The sequence below is a fragment of the Zychaea mexicana genome (assembly GCF_025766255.1).
Source record: "Zychaea mexicana strain RSA 1403 chromosome Unknown BDB00scaffold_6, whole genome shotgun sequence".
Taxonomy (NCBI): Eukaryota; Fungi; Mucoromycota; class Mucoromycetes; order Mucorales; family Lichtheimiaceae; genus Zychaea; species Zychaea mexicana.
Genome location: NW_026516669.1, coordinates 458,876 through 476,646, shown reverse-complemented (window position 1 = coordinate 476,646; position 17,771 = coordinate 458,876). Strand labels below are relative to the sequence as shown.

The following is a 17,771-nucleotide window of genomic DNA, read 5'->3' as shown; positions in this document are numbered from 1 at the left end:
TAAGTAAGCTTGTATGATGAGAGAAATTCTTTCTGTCTCCAGAACACAACAATCACGTAGAGACGGGTGGGGGACAGGCCGACTGCTGCATCACCATGTCTCCTGCTAGTAGCGTTTAGGGTAAATGCGCTGTGTAGAATAGAATTGAACACAAAAGAAAAAAAATCAGAATATAAACACATTCACACCTCTCTTAGGGCCTCAACATTGTGTCTCTTTCTCTCTTTTTTTTTCTCTTTAGCATAGTCCCTTTGATCTAACATGTCAAACGACGAAAAGATAGAGGTGAATTCCACGAAAGGCAGTATAACCAAAGCAGAGGTTGTGGCTGCTGAAGCCTCGTCCAAAGATCTCAATGACAAGCGTATTGATCCCGAGTTGGCCAAATATGCCGGTGGCGAGATCATTGAAGTCGACGAAGCAACCAATAAACGATTGAAGAACATGTTGTTTCGTCGCGTTCTGTTCATCATGACGGTCACATATTTCCTTCAGGCTCTGGACAAGGGTACATTGTCATTTGCATCTATCATGAACTTGATCGAAGATACTAATCTTGTCGGTCAACAGGTAATGTTGTGACTACTTAGCTCTTTTGCTTGATTATTAGCTGTCTTGATATGCTTTATTAAAGACAAACAATGTATTTTCTAATAATAGTACTCATGGTTGACAACATGTATTTACATTGCCGTCCTGATTGTCGAATACCCCATTAACTGGATCATCCAACGTGTACCTATCGCCAAGTTCCTTGCATTCAACATTCTCGCCTGGAGCACCGTGCTGGCTTTTCACGCTATGTGCACCAACTTTGTCGGTCTGCTCGTTTGCCGTACATTACTCGGTATCTTTGAAGCAAGCTGTCAGCCCACTTTTGTCGTCCTGTCCAGCATGTGGTTCAAGCGAGAAGAACAAGCCATGATTGTCACTGTCTGGTACATGATGAACGGCTTCCAACAAATCGTCGGTGGTTTGCTCGCCTATGCCTTCACACACATCACCAGTGGTCCCATCAAATCGTGGCAGGCACTGTTCATCACCTACGGTAGCTTCTCGTTCTTGTGGGGTATTGTCGTGCTTTTGTGGATGCCTGACAGTCCCATGCGTGCCAAATGCTACTCGGAAGAAGACAAGAAACTTTTAGTCGAGCGTGTACGATCCAACCAGACCGGTTTGCAAAATAAGACGTTCCGTAAAGAACAGTTCATCGAGGCATTCAAGGATTTCCAAGTCTATGCTTATGGTTTGATTGCTTTCTTGACGACATTGCCCACTTCCGGTTTGGGAGCCTTTGCCAACATTATCATTACCGGTTTTGGATTCAGTGTCTTGGAAACACAGTTATTGGCCATGGTTTTGGGTGCATACATCATGTTCTGCTTGCTGTCGTCAAGCTACATCACCAAGCGATGGGGTCATACCGTGCTTGTCATGATGGCCTATGTTATTCCGTAAGTATCCTACCTCTCTCTTCATAAACGGGTGATATGTGCGGCTATGAGACTCGGGCGGCTCACTTTCCCGGTTACAATCACTCACACTCGAGATGTGGAACTTTGTTGGGGACGAAAAAATAGATCTGTCATTGGCACCATCGTCTTGTTGGCTGTCGAAAACACTAATGCAGCAACACAAGCGGGTCTTTTGATGTGCTACTACCTCGTTTTGTCATTCTGGGCAACCTCAACACTTAGCATTTCATTGCTCAGCCGAAACGTCGGTGGACAGACCAAAAAGTCGGTTGCTGTCGCTTTCAACTTTATCTGCTGGGCCGCGGGTAACGCGATCGGTGAGTAACATCATTATCATCGTTGTCGCAGCATTCACTAGTTACACATTGCCGAAATCACACGATCGAATTCTCCTACCCTCCTTGTAAAAAGATCATCGTCTCTGATATCAGTCTCGTTTTCTATTATAATAGGTCCTCAGGTGTTCCAACAGCATGAAAGCCCACGCTACTTCACTGGGTTCGCTGTCCATATCGTATGCTATGCGCTCTTGTTGCTTACACTCGGCTTGCTCCGATGGCATTTCATCCGCCAGAACCGCAAGAAGGCCGAGTACTTGGCGGAGCGTACCGAAGAACAGGATAAGGAAGGTAGACATTCCTTTGATGACTTGACGGATGTGCAGAACCCCAACTTTGTTTATATCTATTAAGAGGAAAAACGGTAACCATCTTATTGTCACATAATTTCTCCTCTTCGTTTTCCAAACTTCCGTCGTATATCGCGTTTCCCTCACCCTTTCTCTTATACATATCTTCGTCGTTATTCACATCACTATAATCTTCAATAATAAATGTACACCTAGCAATAAAACTGTTTACTTTACTACATTATGTAAGATGATGGTATCCCTTGATGCTCTAAGTAAAGAGGAGCAAGTTTATGCAGTTCCCGAATCGGACTATTATGTATGTATTCTTCGCCGTCGTTTGGAGACGAAAAGTATAAGAAGACTAGCCTGAAAAATGATCCAATCCGCTGCCCTGTGCTTAATAACAAGACTGATCGATAAACTATTGATCTATGACGCGATTGTTAAAATGTGTAATGTATAGGCATGGGGTGATGCACAACGAGAGGTTGCACCGACATTAGCAGGAAACACCTCGGATTCTACTCTGAGCTTAAGATTTACATAAGCCTAACGCATCGCAAGTTCACACGTACAAAAAGATTTAAACATTACACACCCACCATATAGGAAAGTACAAGAGATCGCACGGGGCATTTTGACATGTCTACAAATTCCCCGAAAACCAAAAAATTGCCCTTACTTTTCCCCATCATGCAATTAAGATGAACCCTAAAAGACAACACCGCTCACAGTCAGCAGCTACTACACCAGCAGTATATCAGCAACTTTTCTACCTTCTCTTTGTTCTCTAACTCGTTTCCTCCTTCTACGATAACAAATCATGGCCCCCGCTACCGCATTCCAGGCTGTTCCTCTCGGTCTTCCTCGTGCCAAGGTCCACGAACTGATCCAATCGCTTATCCAGAACCTCGTTGGCATCAAGGATACATCGGGTGAATTTCTCTTGCGCTTAGAAGACGGCAGTGTTGTCGATACCAAAGGATGGAACGATTGGGAATGGACTCACGGCATTGGCTTGTATGGCTTGTGGCAATACTTTGAAATCACTCAAGACCCAGCTACCCTGGCCATTATGCAAAACTGGTTCAAGGACAGATTCGCCGAGACACCACGCCACAAGAACATCAATACCATGGCCGTGTTCTTGACCCTGGCCTATTTGTACGAGCATACGCACGACAAGTCGTATTTGCCACATTTGGACGCATGGGGTGAGTGGGCCATGAACGACTTGGCACGCACCGAGTATGGCGGTATGCAGCATGTCACTTATTTGACGCCCAACACACAGCAGCTCTGGGACGACACGCTGATGATGACTGTGCTACCCTTGGCCAAGATTGGCAAGCTGTTGAACCGACCGCACTATATCGACGAGGCCAAGCGCCAGTTCCTGATGCATATCAAGTACCTGTTTGATCCCCGCTCGGGCCTGTTCTACCATGGATGGACATTTGAGGATGGTGGCCACAACTTTGCCAACGCATACTGGGGTCGTGGTAACGCCTGGCTGACAATTGTGATCCCAGAATTCATTGAGCTGTTGGACTTGGCCCCTCAGGATCCCATCCGTATCCATTTGATCGACACCCTTGTGGCCCAAGTGCGTGCCCTGGGCAAGTACCAAGACAACGCTAGCGGATTGTGGCGCACGGTGATTGACGAAGAGTCGTATTTGGAAGCATCCGCCACTGCTGGATTTGCGTTTGGTATTCTCAAGTCAATCCGTAAGCGTTACATTGATCCCAAATACAATGACGTGGCGCTCAAGGCAGTGAAGGGTGTGATGGACAACATCAGTCCGGATGGCGAGTTGCAAAAAGTCTCGTTTGGCACCCCCATCGGCGAAACCAAGCAGTTTTACAAGGAAATCCCATTGACCTCAATGCCTTACGGTCAGGCGATGGGCATGATGTGTATGGTTGAGTTTTTACGCTTGTATTTATAGATGACGAGATAATTTTTTATTTCTCTCTTTAGCTCTCCTCCCACACCTTTTCCTTCTGTATTATAATAAATTAAAGAATGATTTCATTTTGCTTGATTACGAATCGCCGATGTCAGACTCGCTTTGTGCGTTACTATGATGAGGCACCACAGGATCCGTCTGCTTTCGAATTGAGCATTGCGCGCGAATGCATTGTTCGCAAGCCTGGTCAGGTAAGAAGCAACCTCTATAGATGTAGCCGCGAATGCATAACTTTTTGAAATAAACAACCTGTAATTTGAAACTCAAGGCACTCTTCGTGCAACTGGGCAAATACAAGCTGGGTAAGTTTCTCCTCCGCATGTTTAAAACGCTCTTTTTCGGAAAGTGGTTTCACTTATACTCCTTGAAAGTGTACCGGGTATATGCATCGCTGTACTTTATCTTTGGCTATGAACGAGATGAGGTGAGAATATTCATGCAGGACGCACAAACTTACAAAGGAGAGGTGCTAACTGAAAGCTGAACTGCTCAGAACGAATTCGCTATCCTTGAACTGATCCAGAATTGTGTCGGTAAGAGAAAGAAGGGAGGACGGGTGGGTGAAACTTGGCAATTAGTTTTACTCCAACTGAGCGTCGTACTTGGTTGTTGTTGCTTCTATAGAAGCCATGGATGCTTACTTTGAAAAAGTGGTAAGTGAATGAGACTACCGGGAACCAGGGAATTGTGAGAAACATATCGCAAAACTGATTGGATGGGATACAGACGGAGTTGGACATTGTGTGCAATCTCGAAAAGGTGCACATGATCATGGAAGAGACAGTGGCCAAAGGATATTGCTTGGAGACCAATCAAGGCCGAATCCTGGAAGGAATCACCGCTCTTTGAAGCGGAGACAAACCCGTAGTAATAGCTAGCCTGTCTCTGTCGCTCGCTCTAATATGTCTTGAGCGATAGTATATAGAAATCAATGAAGTTTTTGTGCGCGATAAGATATCAGCGATATTCTTTTTTCTTTCCTCGTTTTCTCTTTTATTTCTTCTCTTCCTCCTGTTGTTGTTTTTTTCACTTAAATTTCCAAACACAGCAATATAAAGATGTTTCGTGGGAAAAAGGATGCAGAGGAGCATTCAACACCTCCCCCTGCCTTTGGCTCGGAAAAGGTCGAAGAGGAATACATGTACCCTACAGAAGCTGCCGAGTCGTTCACATCAAAAGAAAATACTGATCTTCAGGAAGGCACCAAGCGTGGCTTGGATGCCCGTCATGTACAGATGATTGCTCTGGGCGGCACCATTGGGTAAATATCTTCTTGCCGTTGCAAATTATGTACTGCTGTCTTATATAGTGTGGCTGTTAATGAATGCTATGCATATATTATTTAATACAGCACGGGTTTGTTCTTGAACTCGGGTGGAAACATTGCTACGGTATGTATATAGATCGGTTATATGGTGTCGTTTACCGAGTATGCTACTACAATAATTATTGACATCAATTTGTATTCGATTCAAATGCACAGGCTGGTCCTGCGGGTGCTTTCATTGCGTAAGATCACATGAACATACGACAATTTTCCTAGTCGAAAGCGTTATCTTTACTTATATTGCTCATTTATCTTCTTCTGTAGATATTGTGTTGGTAAATAAGTCGTATTATCGTGTGACATAGATCATAGGATAGTGAACAGTAAACCCTAATTTTTCTTCTTTTCTTTTCTTGCATCGCTGTCGATTAGTTGGGTTTATGGTAAGGTTTTTTTATAATTATCATCATCTGTTGAGTGAATATACTGATCCGATTATTGTTGATGATTATAGGTATATTGTATCATGACATGTCTCGGTGAAATGGCCACCTTTATGCCAGGTACCACAACATAAATAAAACCTCATACTATTGAGGCGGAGTAGCATTTGCAACAGCTAGAAAAGAAATTACTCACGCTCTACATACTTGTAGTATCTGGCTCGTTTAATCACTACGCCACTCGTTTTATCGATCCTGCTCTCGGTTTTGCCCTAGGTTGGAACTATTGGTAAATATTAATTGTGCTTGTCATCCGAGTTACTTCAAAGTACTTGCTGGCTAACAATAACATTGTAGGTTTTCGGTAAGTTCTTTTTTAGGACATGAAAAAATAACTGTGTACAACTCCAAGAGCGACCTAACTAAGTGATCAAATACTATTCGCACAACCTGGCGACCCTTTATGCGTTCGATTTCCTGATTAGTGGGTTAGTATAACCTTTCCTACCGCGTGATCCATTATAATATACTCACCTTCCCGATTTATATACTTAGTCTGTCACGATTGCAACAGGTATGATACCAGTACCACTACACGGAAGATGACAACGAGGGACAACCAATAGTGTCCGCTTGACGAGATGCTAAAGATCATTTGTTTGTGTCCTTGCTTTAGAACTTGCCGCCGCTGCTACCATTATTCGTTGGTGGAGCCCAGTTATGCCAGATCCAGCATGGTACTTTAGAAGGGGGAAATGGGTGGAAGGAAAACAGAGATAAACACGAATCGCCACATTGTTGAAGACTATTGAAAGCTAAAGCAATGATATTCTTATCAAGGTCGACCATTTTCATGGTTCTCATCCTTTCCGTTAACCTTGTGGGCGTAAGGTATGTAATGCAGACTAAAAGAAAAGAAGCAAAATTGACCAAATGCAGTATGTCTTATCAGTTTCTTAATATGATCTTTTCTTCCAAAATTAGACTTTATGGTGAAATGGAGTACTGGTTTGCACTTATCAAGATCTTAGTCGTCATTATGTTCATCATCGTCGGTATTCTGGTGACCACTGGTGCTGTTGGTGCTGGTACCATTGGTTTTGACTACTGGAACGTTCCTGGTGCTTTTGTCGACGGCGCCGAGGGTACTGTTAGCGTTTTGCTCTCTGCCGGTTTCTCCTTCCAGGGCACCGAAGTCGTTGGTGTCACTGCCGGTGAAGCCAAGAACCCTACCAAGACCTTGCCGCGTGCTATCCGTAACACATTCTATCGTATCGTGTTTTTCTACATTGTCACCATCTTTTTGATCGGTCTTTGCGTTCCTGCTGACAACCCGAATTTGTCTGCCGGTGATGAAAGTGCAACTACTGCTTCGTTCACCCTGATCTTTGAGTTGGCCGGTATCAATGGCGGTGCCCACTTTGTCAACGCCGTCATTCTGTTGAGTGTCCTGTCCGCTGCCAACTCGTCTTTGTACACCACTTCTCGTACTTTGCTTGGCTTGGCTCGCGATGGCAATGCTCCTGCCTTTTTGGGTCGCGTTAACCGATTTGGCTCGCCCTATTTGGCCGTCGTCACGTCGTCTCTTATTGGTTTTGCATGTGTCTTCGTCTCGATTTATAGCGCCTCGGCTGCATTTGTTTGGTTCTTGAGCATTACTGCTGTCAGCGGTTTCATCAGCTGGTGGGGTATTGCTTTCGTCCATCTTCGCTTCCGCCGCGCTTACCTTCGTCAGGGCCGAAGCCTCGATGACTTGCCTTACCGTGCATTTGCTTATCCTTACTCGGGCATCTTTGCAAGCACCCTGTGCATTTTGATTATTCTTGGCCAAGGTTACGGTGCATTCGCTCCCGAGTTTGATCGCATTAAGTTTGTCACCAACTATATCGGTGTTGTCCCAGCTATTGTCTGCTACGTCGTGTACAAGCTTGTTCGTCGTACAAAGATCGTACCGTTGCTTGAAGTTGGTAAGTACCGCTCAGTTTTGAGTTTAAGTAATATAGAGAAGAAGACACTTATTTGCTGCTATCGTAACAGATTTCGAAACGGGTCGCGTCACTGCTGAAGATCGTGAACAGGATGAGGCTGAGATTGGTAAAATGCCGTGGTACAAACAGATTCTTGCATGGATCTTCTAATTCAACTCCATTTAAGTCCACCTCCATATATTTTATTATAATATTCTACCTCTATTCACTTTCCATCTTGTACCAACAGAAAAATACCTTTATTACTCACAGAAAAAGACATACTCTCCTCCAAACTGCTCTCCCTTCATTCACGTAATATATATTATACATCCTACCATTTTATATATTCACTTCTATTTGCTTTTAAGAAGACATCATTTTATAACAGCACGAAAGGAAGAACGTTACCAATATTCGACAGCGGTATCAAAACCATAGTAATGAGAACGATCAGTTGTTTCATATCTTTTGTGATTTGTATGCATGAGCAGCAAAAAAAATATAGTACCAGGCGCTGATCTTGAATTGACGATGAAGTCGCCGCTGAAACAGAACATCTGCTCCAGAGCACATATCCAGCGACAATGTGGACATTCCATGATCAATTTTCATTGTTTTTCTTCTACCTATATTTCAATGCCTTCGTCACGCGACACTTTAAACGGTTTAGGCTCTGTTTCTTCGTCTTCTAGTGGTTTCTCCTCAGATGCATCGTCATCCAGGGGAAGTGTCGTGAGCCTGACTTTACCTCTGCTGAGAAATACGTAACCATCTTTGCCAAGGTTGGGAGCTTCCGTGGATACTGTTGCTGGTGCGGATCAGAGGGGCGATACTTTTGGAAACGGATCCGTTCTCATTATTTGGAGATGTGCCATAGCCAAAACGTCATTTTCGAAGCAACATGCAAGCGTATCGGGGTGGTGGACCGCTCGGCCAATGTATTGGGCGGACGCTGGGCGCAGATTCACATGAAGGTGTTTGGCGCAGGTCAAGAATTTGAATCGCAGTGGCAAGACTTCGAAGACCAGATAGTCATTTCTAGATTAGCTATTAGTAAAAATGTTAATGTATGTATGTAATATAATTAATTATGAGCGATATGAGCAGTTTACTATATCGATAACAACAGTTAGTTGCTATACAAGTATGGTAAGTATCATTTGCTAAGAACATATCCATTATCTGTTTATACATTGAAGAAGCAAATGAGATATACGAGTCGCTTAACGGCCAAAGCTCTAGCTTTAGGAATTCCCGGCTTATTCTGCTGTAAGGCGAGAGCAAGGAGGGTGCCAAGGGGAAGGAGACAGAGTCGACGACGACGACTCGATTTGATGGAGAGGAATGAGGAGGCGAGGAACGTCCAGGGAAAAAAGAAAGCGAGGAAGGGTGCTGGTAGCCGAACATTTTGAACGCGAGCAGCTAGAGATCGCTCGCAAGCGACAGGCAACTCTAGAACTGATGGCAGAAGAAGCCATTATGTCGGAAATTTCATCCACGATGGATAATCTTTCTCGTTCGTGGTACATGGCAAACAAAACACGAGCGTGAAATAATTAGTGGCAGAAAGTGAATAGTGGGGTATGATAATAAAGATGTCATAAATTACAAAAAGAAATACGACAAAAATGTATGAATTGTGTTTTCTCTCATCCAATGGCACAATTGTTGCCTTGTCCTTTTAACATTCCTTCAGAAAAGAAGGATATTGGTGATATTTGAAGGGATTAGCGTAGAGTGCTTTAAGTAAGATAAACATAGGCTCTGTTGACTTGTCCGAGTAGCATATTTCGCTGTTGGTCACATGTGCTGATTGTGACATGGTGATAAAAAGAAAAGATTGCTGAAAAGAAGGATTACAAAAAGAAAAATGACAGCCTGCACAATAAAAAAGATAAAACTCTTCACAATCTATCCTCGTTTTAAACATTTATCAGAACATTTGATAGAATAAGAAACAAAGTCTTTTTAATCACTTAAATACAAGCTATCGCATGCTTCACTAATTCCAGTCATTAGCGATTCTTTTCAAAAATTTATTCCGCGTAACTTTACTTTTGACAACAGACCAGAACTGCTCAATTGGATTCAGTTCAAGAGATTATGAAGGAAGATATCATATATGAATCTGTATCCTCGTGAATTGATATGGAAGCGTGAACTTGAACTACAAATCTGCAGTTCAATTTGGCCAAATAAACGAAAAAGACAAGGTGTCACCACCACACGCTGATGACAAGTCCTTATTACCACAAAAAAGTACATAAAGCTTTGAGCTCATATGATCGACACATTTACACAAAGACTAAACAAATGCTATATACGTGCCTGTGCGGGGTTTTGTGCAAAACATATTGGTTTATAGAAGTCAACATTCGATCTCTTTTGAAGAGTAGCAAGCTAGTATGACAGGAGCTCGACTTTTCTGCCTGCTACAATAGATAACTTCGTTTCATCATTTTTTTTTTGCAAATTTGAGATTGTGAGTGAACTTACCTGCTCTTTTTACACATTAATAACGTGTTAGATTATCCCAGCGTTTCTGCGTTGGTTCAAAAAGCCCTACTCCCACGGTACACTGGGTGATTTACCCGCCCTGTTAAGGTGCTGGTACATGGATACAGAGAGATCATAGAAGACAGGTAAGTCACTTTTAAAGACCCCGATTTAGCCATTGTCGTCGTTTTGGCAACAGTAGGCATAATCACTATGGATGGAAAAGAGGGCCGGTTGTCTCCCCCTGTTGTGGTATTACGACAAAGAAGACGACGGTTATAGCCTGACACGCGTGCAATTTACGACGCAACAAGGCAGCGGCGAGAGGTATAATAATATGATATAAAACGTTACGAGGTCACTAATATCATATCCAGATATCGAAACACGCAGCTCATCATATCCTCGTCCTAATATATAAGATCCTGTCAGCTTTTCTCAATTGCGTATACACAATAAGGCTTTATTCATGCAGGTATATACAGTAGTATTAGATCTCTAAAGCGATCGCATCATTGCTACCGAGGACCACTGATTTAAATGGAGCTGATAACCGGACAAGGCTCGTGGTACAAAGGTGCTTGGCTTGCATAATTTTTAGCTCTACGGTATGTATAAGCGCCTTTCTTCTGCACATCTCTTTGCCACAACCATTTGAAGTATTGCTTCGCTACAGCACCCAACAAGAACAGCCTTCATTAACTACTTGATGAAGATGCACAAAAAGTGAGCTATAGAAAAGGGAAATGATTGTTTTATGATTTTTTTTGTATTTTTGAGGAATGAAGGAAGGAAAGAAGGAAAAGGCAATAATTGTCATGATCATTGAAAAGGAAGAGAACGGTTCAGCTAAACGTTCTCATCATGAAATGCCCAAGCTGTCTTCTTTGGAGAGGAATGTGCACTCTTGATGTATAATTCATTGTCCGGAGGAAGTTCCTAATATGCAAATGATGGACACGGTTGCTGTTAATCGCGACAAACCATCATCAAAGCTACGCAATCGCTTTAAAAAGGGTTGATGCCATACCTTTTTTGCGCAGCTTGACAACATGGACTGGATGGATAAACAGACATGCGCCACGGTTTGGACAGGTGACCAGTCCTTGTACAGTATATTCAGACATATGTGGCCATTGGAATAAATCTGCATCAAGGTATTAGTCTCTATATCTCGTGTGTGATAGTAGCAGCAGCAGCAGTAGCAGTTGCACATACACTAAGAAAATGCCAGGTTAGATGCATCTACAAATCAGCATAATAATAACAAGAAGATTAGAACCAGAAATTAACACGTACTGTGGGTGAATCGGTACACGTGGCCGAACAAACATCACTTCGGGGGATTCTAGCGGGTATGAAGGCGTAAATCGAAACTATCATGCACTGTTAAATTCACGTATCGCGCTTGGTAGACCTTATCACTGTCATAATCACATCATAGTGATGATATTTACTTCGAGCTCGAATTCTTCACCCTATGTATACACGTCTATCACTTTAGTTCCTTTGGTTTGCATAATTGTGACCCCAAGACAATAGAATTGAGTAGCAGTAGCAGTAACAGCATTGGTAATAGCAGACACGGCCCTCCCTTCCTTCTTTTTAACTGTCTTTACCTCGTATAATGTACCAGGTGCACCTTTTATCCGCAGTTGCCACCTAATATCGTCGTGACAGCGTCAATGACGAGTGCACAGCAACATTTCACAAATGTAAGTAAAATGGAACGAGAGAATCGAGCGAAGAGTTTACCGTTTAAAGTCATTGGCGTCTTCAATGGACACTCCTTCCGGAGGATTCGTTGCGAGATCTAAAAGTGCATAATTGTAGAAAGGTCCGTGTGAGCGGAGAAAGGTCAGACGTCTCTTTTCGTCGTCGTCGTCCCGGAAGTAAGACACAATTTACCACGTAGTTCTTTTGTCAATCTCTTTGAAAAAAGTGGTCTGGACATTTAACGTGCGTATTTCTCTAGATTGCCAACTTGGGCCAGGAGTTTTTTCGTTGCGGGAAAGGAGGTGGAGTTTATTAAAAAGAAAAGAGAGAGAGAGAGAGAGAGAGAGTGAGTGAGTGAAAGAAAGAGCGGAGGGGCCACACACACACACATTTGCATTAGCTCAGCAGCAGCAGCGAACATCCCAAATCGGAAAAAAAAAAGGTCGAAACTGAGTTCTTTTTATGTATGCGTAGAGCTACTGCTACTATCGTTAGTACTAACTACCAAGTGCTGTAATGATATATTTGGTGTTCTTTTTTATAATTCGTCGTGGAGATACACATCCTCTTCTTCATCATGGTCTTCTTGTGATGCCTTGAGGAACACCTCGTCAGCCTGTTTTTCTTCTTCCGACTTCTCAGGTGCTGCTTCTACATCCACCTCGACTTGTTCGTCCAGCGAAGCTCCAACACCCTTGCGGATGATGGTTTCGACGCGTTTGGTGAATGCATTGAGATCCTGCAATGGGTATCCGCTGCGAATGGCCGTGGTTTCATAGAGAACCTGGACCAACTGCTTGGTATCCTCATCCATGTCCTCGATAGAGCGTCCTGCAAGCGACTTGATGATCGGATGCTTGGGGTTGATCTCAAGCGTTTTCTTTTGCATCTTCATAAAGTTGAGCATCATGTCGCGGTCCTTGTTGCTCTGGCCCTGAGCCGCCATCAGCCGTTCCATGTGACCGGTAAGACCAAAATCAGCGGCCACAATAGCCATAGGCGACGTCGTCAGACGCTTGGAAAGCACCACCTTGTCAATTTCGTCGGCAAGTGTCGTCTTGAGCCAGGTCTGGAGTGGCTCGTACTCTTCTTCGAGCTGCTCATCCACCATTTCTTCTTCATCGCCAAACTTCAAGTCACCCTTGGCCACGTTGGCAAACATCTTGCCGTTGTAGCCAGGCATGTTCTGGATCAGCATTTCGTCGATAGGGTCAGTGAGGTACAGGACTTCGTAACCACGGGCCAAGAGGCGTTCCAAGAATGGCGACTGCTCAATCTCGTCAACCGACATGCCAGCCAAGTAAAAAATGGATTTTTGGCTACCCTTCATGCGGCTGATGTACCCGTCCAGGCCGACGCCAGGCGCAGTAGGGTCGTACGACGATGGGAAGCGGAGCAAACCTGCAATCTTTTTGCGGTGCGTGTTGGATTCGATGGCACCAAACTTGAGTGCACTGCCATACTCCTTGAAGAACTGACCGAACTTTTCGTCGTCGTCCTTGGCAAGCTGATGGAACATGTCGAGGGCCTTCTTGACCAAGTGCTTGCTGATCGTGCGCAATGCACGGTGCTGCTGCAAGGTTTCACGGGAAACGTTCAGCGGCAAGTCGTCGGCGTCCACGATGCCCTTTAAGAACGAGAGCCACTTGGGGAACAGTTCGAATTCGTCGGTGATAAACACTCGCTTGACAAACAGACGGACGTTGCGTGCCTTGTCAGCCAAGTTCTGGAAAAAGTTGGGGTCGGCCTTTGGGGAAACGTAGAGGATCGAGCGGAACTCGGTGTCACCTTCGCCCTTGACGTGGGTCCAGCTAAGCGGGGTTGCGGATGGTTCTTTGGCAATGGCACGGTAGAATTCGACATATTCGTCATCCTCGATCTCCTTTGCATTACGCATCCAGATAGGCTTTTGAGTGTTGATGCGTTCCCAGTCCTGCACGGTGCGCGTCTCAATCTCCTCTTCGCCCTTCTTTGATTCTTCTCCCTCCTCTTCCAAGTTTTCCTCGACAATTTCGTCATCGTCATCCTCGGCTTGCTCCTTGGGCACCTCCTCTTCATGCGAGCTCCAGAGATAGATGGGGAAGTTGATAAATTCAGAATACTTGGAGACCAATTCTCTGAGCGAGCTTTCGTTCAAGAACTCTTCGGCATCCTCTTTCAGATGCAGCGTAATCTGAGTGCCACGGCCAAGCGTGTTGCCACGAGGATCCTTGGCAATGACAAAGTCGTCCACAGCCTGGCTGGACCAAATGTACTGGTCGTCATCGTTGGATTTGGATGCGACAGTAACCTTGTCAGCAACCAGAAAGACAGAGTAGAAACCAACACCAAATTGACCGATCTGGTTGACATCATCCTTGCTGCTTTCAACCTTGGCGAGGAATTCCGATGTGCCAGACTTGGCGATCGTGCCCAGGTTCTGCTTGAGTTGTTCGCGTGTCATACCAATACCGGTATCGGTGATCGTGATAGTCTTGCTTTCGGGATCAGCAGCTATCGAAATGCTCAGCTTGTCGTTGCTTGCCAAGGCAGTAGAGTCGGTCAAAGCCATGAAGCGGATCTTGTCTAATGCGTCGGAAGCGTTCGAGATCAGTTCGCGCAGAAAGATCTCACGCGTCTTGTACAGCGAGTTGATGATCAGGGACATTAACCGCGATATTTCGGTCTAAGAAAGACGCGCAGAGAATATATCAAAGAGAATGGTTTCTGTCAGTTATTCTTTTCCTCCTCTCCTCATAGATAAAAAGTGGTAATAGAAACGGTCTTTGATTATTCACCTGGAAGGTAAACTTTTCAGTGTCTTCAAGTTGTTCGACCTGCTCAACGGTCATGCCAGGAACAGGTGCATCGTGCTCAGATTCCAGAACGATTTGCTGTGTGCTGTCGGCCTGAACACCGTGGGTCGAGGCAAACAAGCCCAGAAAAACAAAGAGTAGCACGGCTATAGACAGCCGGTAACTAGATGCTTTCATGAGTGAGAGAGGTGATTTGTTGTGGTATGAGAAGAAAAGAAAAGAAAGCTTGCGGCTCCACCCACGCACGGTCCGCGGCTTAATAAGGGGGGGAAGGGGAAGCGCAGAAAAAGACTTGTCACCAAATCATTGGCGATCTTCTTACCCCGCACGGGTTTGCGATCACCAACAAGCCTATGCCAACAACTGACGCACCACGATCAAATGTTCCCAGGCACGCCTTCTTCCCGTTTCCATGGCGTTGCATTCCAGCCCAATAAAAACTGGAAACGTTGCTTCCAAGGTTTCACCGGCTGTACGGGTTAAAAGAAAGTTTGATGAACCCGAATAAGTGTATGTCGCAAAGAGTTTCTGTTAGTGGTCAAGCTGTGGTCCTTTCGCTTTCTCTGTACGCTACCATTATTTTCCTCTGTGATGCAACACGAAAGGCAAACGATGCAAATTTATTGGAAATAGGGATGTAATCGCTAATGGTTGATGGGTGAAGGACGGGTATGAAGACAATATGTACTAGATATATGCAAGAAGGAAAAGAGAAACTGTACAGTGCTATAAGAAAGGATGATCATTCAAGAAGCATGGCGTGTAGTGCTTGCAGCTGCCCGGATATTCACCAGCAGTCTGTTTTTCTCTTTGAAAAACGTATCAACTGCTTGCAGCGTTTCTTGCGTTCGTGTAGCCAGGTTGCGTCCTTGTACTGCATCCCCCTCTTCTGGTGAAGTGCCGGTAATACTGAGCAAGCCGCAGGCCTTGGCATGTGTTTCGAGTGCTTGCAAAGCCGTCATCAAGTTCTCGTAATCAGCTACAATAGATTTTGTAACAACATTGCATTAATGGAGAGCATGACCTTAAGTTTAAGAAATCGCTGTTTGTTTTTCTTTCCTTTTATTTTTTTTACCTTGCATAGCAGCAGGTTCATAAGGTATCCATGCTGATTTCTCACTACCAAATCAAGATTCAGTTGGTTATTGGAAGGGATGAAGCGATATTAGCAAAACAAGCAAGTGCTTTATTTAATTGAGACGTTGTAAAGAAACAACTGTGTGTGTACATTTTGTCAAAAAACTCTTTTCCTTTTTGCTCAATTGTGGAGAGTTGTGAAATGAGAGTGAAAAACGCGGACCGATATTCCTGCGTAGCTTTGGATGCCATAATAATAAATTTACGTATGAGAAAGGGCAAAATAGAAACACGAACGACGCGTTACGAATTCGCGAAGTGACCGTTCGTTGCCTTTTTCAGGAAAGATTCATTGTCGAATGGCTGCATACCATTTATCGCTGCTACGCTTTTTTTTCCCTTTCTTCTTAGCCCAGTCTCCTTTCCTCATTTCCTAAAAAAATAACATGCCGCCTAAAAGAAAGAACGAATCAAACGGTACGACGACAAAAAGAGCACGAAATGCCCCTAGAAAGACAAAAGCAAGGTGGGTACAGCGCCAAATCCGCCCGCCAACGTTCTTCTTTGATAGCAGAACAGAAATTCATATGAAGCCTCATTAACCTGTCTTCTTTTTTTTTTTCAATGCAATCTTACACATGTAGTCAAAAAGCTTCGGTAGCGCAGGTTGATTAATCGCATTCTTGAGACATGCATATTAGACGCAAAGCGACTGTATTGGTTGGATTCCTTGAAATAGTATTAACTCTCTCTCTCTTTTTCCTGTTGCGGACAACTTTACGCAGACGAACAATACTGGCAAAATGAAATCATGCGAGGCGTGGTTTGACAGATACAAGGACCGAGAGACTCAAGAACAAATCATCACACCTGAGGGCTGCCAGACCTTTTTTGAAGATTTGGACATCTCCCTTGATAGCGTATGTAACTTTACTGGGGGGTGGGGGGGGTGTTTGACAGCTTTGTGCATACTGGATCTGACTTTAACTGGGAACTTTTATATGTTTTTCTACAGATATACCCGATCATCATTGGCTGGAAACTGAACGCTAGCAGAATGGGTAGAGAAAAAAAAACGTAGCATAAACCTATAGAAATCAAAGAACATGGGCTTATATATGTGCGTATATGGTGGATTTAGGTTACTTTACAAAAGACGAATGGATGAAAGGCATGGGAGAGCACAGGTTGGTTGATTCATAACCCAACTTTACTTCTTGTGGGCTGGTCCGCACAAGAGTGGTACTGATGAATTACGGTATAATCTTATTTATAGAATTAATACTGTTGAAGAGCTGAAGCATATGCTTCCACTGTGGGATCAATCAATCAAGGATGACGCCGTCTTCAAAAAGTTGTATTTATTTACCTTTGCTTTTGCCAAAACGACCGGTCAGAAGAGCATGGATGTTGACGTAAGCATGGTGATATGTAAACTGCTCATCCCAACATCTAGTGCTCATGTGTCTATGCTGCCTATAGGTTGCTATGGCGCTTTGGCCAATCATGCTGAGTCCTGCGAAATACCCTCACATTCCCTCATTTGTTGAGTTCCTACGGGTAATGCATCCTATCCATCCTAAATCCTCATAGACGCTTTTTCTAATATGCGCTTTATAGAGTGAGAAACCCGTGAGAGTTATCAACAAAGGTGTGTACAACGTTATTTTGCAATGAAGAGAGAGCGTGTACTTAACATGTGCAACCCTATTAGATCAATGGACGAGCCTCTTGGATTTTTGCCGATCCGTGCCCGACGATCTTTCGAACTACGACAGCAGTTCGTCATGTAAGCTTTCTTTTACAAGTGATTACTGCTTTTCCTTGCAGACATCATCTAACTTCTGTTTTGCTCCGGGGTGGAACAGGGCCTGTTCTGTTTGACGAGTTTGTGGAATGGAAATCAAAGCAAGGCGATGATTCGATGGC

At 44.0% G+C, this 17,771-nt stretch overlaps 8 protein-coding genes across 8 annotated transcripts; 6 read left to right on the top strand and 2 right to left on the bottom strand.

Moving 5' to 3' along the window:
* Positions 1 to 213: 213 nt before the first annotated feature.
* BDB00DRAFT_950606 (major facilitator superfamily domain-containing protein) lies at positions 214 to 2,166 on the top strand (the record flags this gene model as incomplete). Its single annotated transcript, XM_053129577.1, has 4 exons — positions 214 to 570; positions 661 to 1,454; positions 1,581 to 1,792; positions 1,928 to 2,166. The coding sequence occupies exons 1-4, from the start codon at positions 262 to 264 to the stop codon at positions 2,164 to 2,166; spliced, it is 1,554 nt and encodes a 517-aa protein (XP_052984428.1). The 5' UTR covers positions 214 to 261.
* Positions 2,167 to 2,857: 691 nt separating this feature from the next.
* BDB00DRAFT_801376 (family 88 putative glycosyl hydrolase) lies at positions 2,858 to 4,099 on the top strand. The gene has a single exon (XM_053121860.1). The coding sequence runs from the start codon at positions 2,930 to 2,932 to the stop codon at positions 4,055 to 4,057; it is 1,128 nt and encodes a 375-aa protein (XP_052984427.1). The 5' UTR covers positions 2,858 to 2,929; the 3' UTR covers positions 4,058 to 4,099.
* A 128-nt stretch (positions 4,100 to 4,227) lies between these two features.
* Positions 4,228 to 5,041, top strand: BDB00DRAFT_501259 (AP complex, mu/sigma subunit). The gene is made up of 4 exons (XM_053117623.1): positions 4,228 to 4,502; positions 4,572 to 4,611; positions 4,703 to 4,731; positions 4,805 to 5,041. The coding sequence occupies exons 1-4, from the start codon at positions 4,398 to 4,400 to the stop codon at positions 4,925 to 4,927; spliced, it is 297 nt and encodes a 98-aa protein (XP_052984426.1). The 5' UTR covers positions 4,228 to 4,397; the 3' UTR covers positions 4,928 to 5,041.
* Positions 5,042 to 5,136: 95 nt separating this feature from the next.
* BDB00DRAFT_867812 (amino acid permease/ SLC12A domain-containing protein) lies at positions 5,137 to 7,926 on the top strand (the record flags this gene model as incomplete). The annotated part of the gene is made up of 13 exons (XM_053126386.1): positions 5,137 to 5,339; positions 5,430 to 5,469; positions 5,562 to 5,587; positions 5,670 to 5,680; positions 5,778 to 5,788; positions 5,860 to 5,908; positions 6,002 to 6,077; positions 6,146 to 6,152; positions 6,344 to 6,362; positions 6,465 to 6,525; positions 6,629 to 6,679; positions 6,773 to 7,755; positions 7,826 to 7,926. The coding sequence occupies 13 exons, from the start codon at positions 5,137 to 5,139 to the stop codon at positions 7,924 to 7,926; spliced, it is 1,638 nt and encodes a 545-aa protein (XP_052984425.1).
* A 2,788-nt stretch (positions 7,927 to 10,714) lies between these two features.
* Positions 10,715 to 12,342, bottom strand: BDB00DRAFT_801360 (ubiquitin-conjugating enzyme/RWD-like protein). Its single transcript, XM_053121859.1, has 7 exons — positions 12,163 to 12,342; positions 12,010 to 12,067; positions 11,874 to 11,916; positions 11,712 to 11,732; positions 11,554 to 11,630; positions 11,285 to 11,402; positions 10,715 to 11,193 (listed from the first exon to the last, which is right to left on the bottom strand). The coding sequence occupies exons 1-7, from the start codon at positions 12,206 to 12,208 to the stop codon at positions 11,104 to 11,106; spliced, it is 453 nt and encodes a 150-aa protein (XP_052984424.1). The 5' UTR covers positions 12,209 to 12,342; the 3' UTR covers positions 10,715 to 11,103.
* A 166-nt stretch (positions 12,343 to 12,508) lies between these two features.
* Positions 12,509 to 14,801, bottom strand: BDB00DRAFT_755572 (Hsp90 protein-domain-containing protein; the record flags this gene model as incomplete). Its single annotated transcript, XM_053118843.1, has 2 exons — positions 12,509 to 14,635; positions 14,748 to 14,801. The coding sequence occupies 2 exons, from the start codon at positions 14,799 to 14,801 to the stop codon at positions 12,509 to 12,511; spliced, it is 2,181 nt and encodes a 726-aa protein (XP_052984423.1).
* Positions 14,802 to 15,346: 545 nt separating this feature from the next.
* Positions 15,347 to 16,139, top strand: BDB00DRAFT_801355 (uncharacterized protein). Its single transcript, XM_053121858.1, has one exon. It carries the CDS (start codon positions 15,504 to 15,506, stop codon positions 15,738 to 15,740), a length of 237 nt encoding a protein of 78 aa, XP_052984422.1. The 5' UTR covers positions 15,347 to 15,503; the 3' UTR covers positions 15,741 to 16,139.
* A 632-nt stretch (positions 16,140 to 16,771) lies between these two features.
* BDB00DRAFT_501058 (uncharacterized protein) lies at positions 16,772 to 17,565 on the top strand. Its single transcript, XM_053117622.1, has 5 exons — positions 16,772 to 16,903; positions 16,984 to 17,029; positions 17,119 to 17,257; positions 17,325 to 17,402; positions 17,463 to 17,565. The coding sequence occupies exons 1-5, from the start codon at positions 16,900 to 16,902 to the stop codon at positions 17,517 to 17,519; spliced, it is 324 nt and encodes a 107-aa protein (XP_052984421.1). The 5' UTR covers positions 16,772 to 16,899; the 3' UTR covers positions 17,520 to 17,565.
* The last annotated feature ends 206 nt before the right edge of the window (positions 17,566 to 17,771 follow it).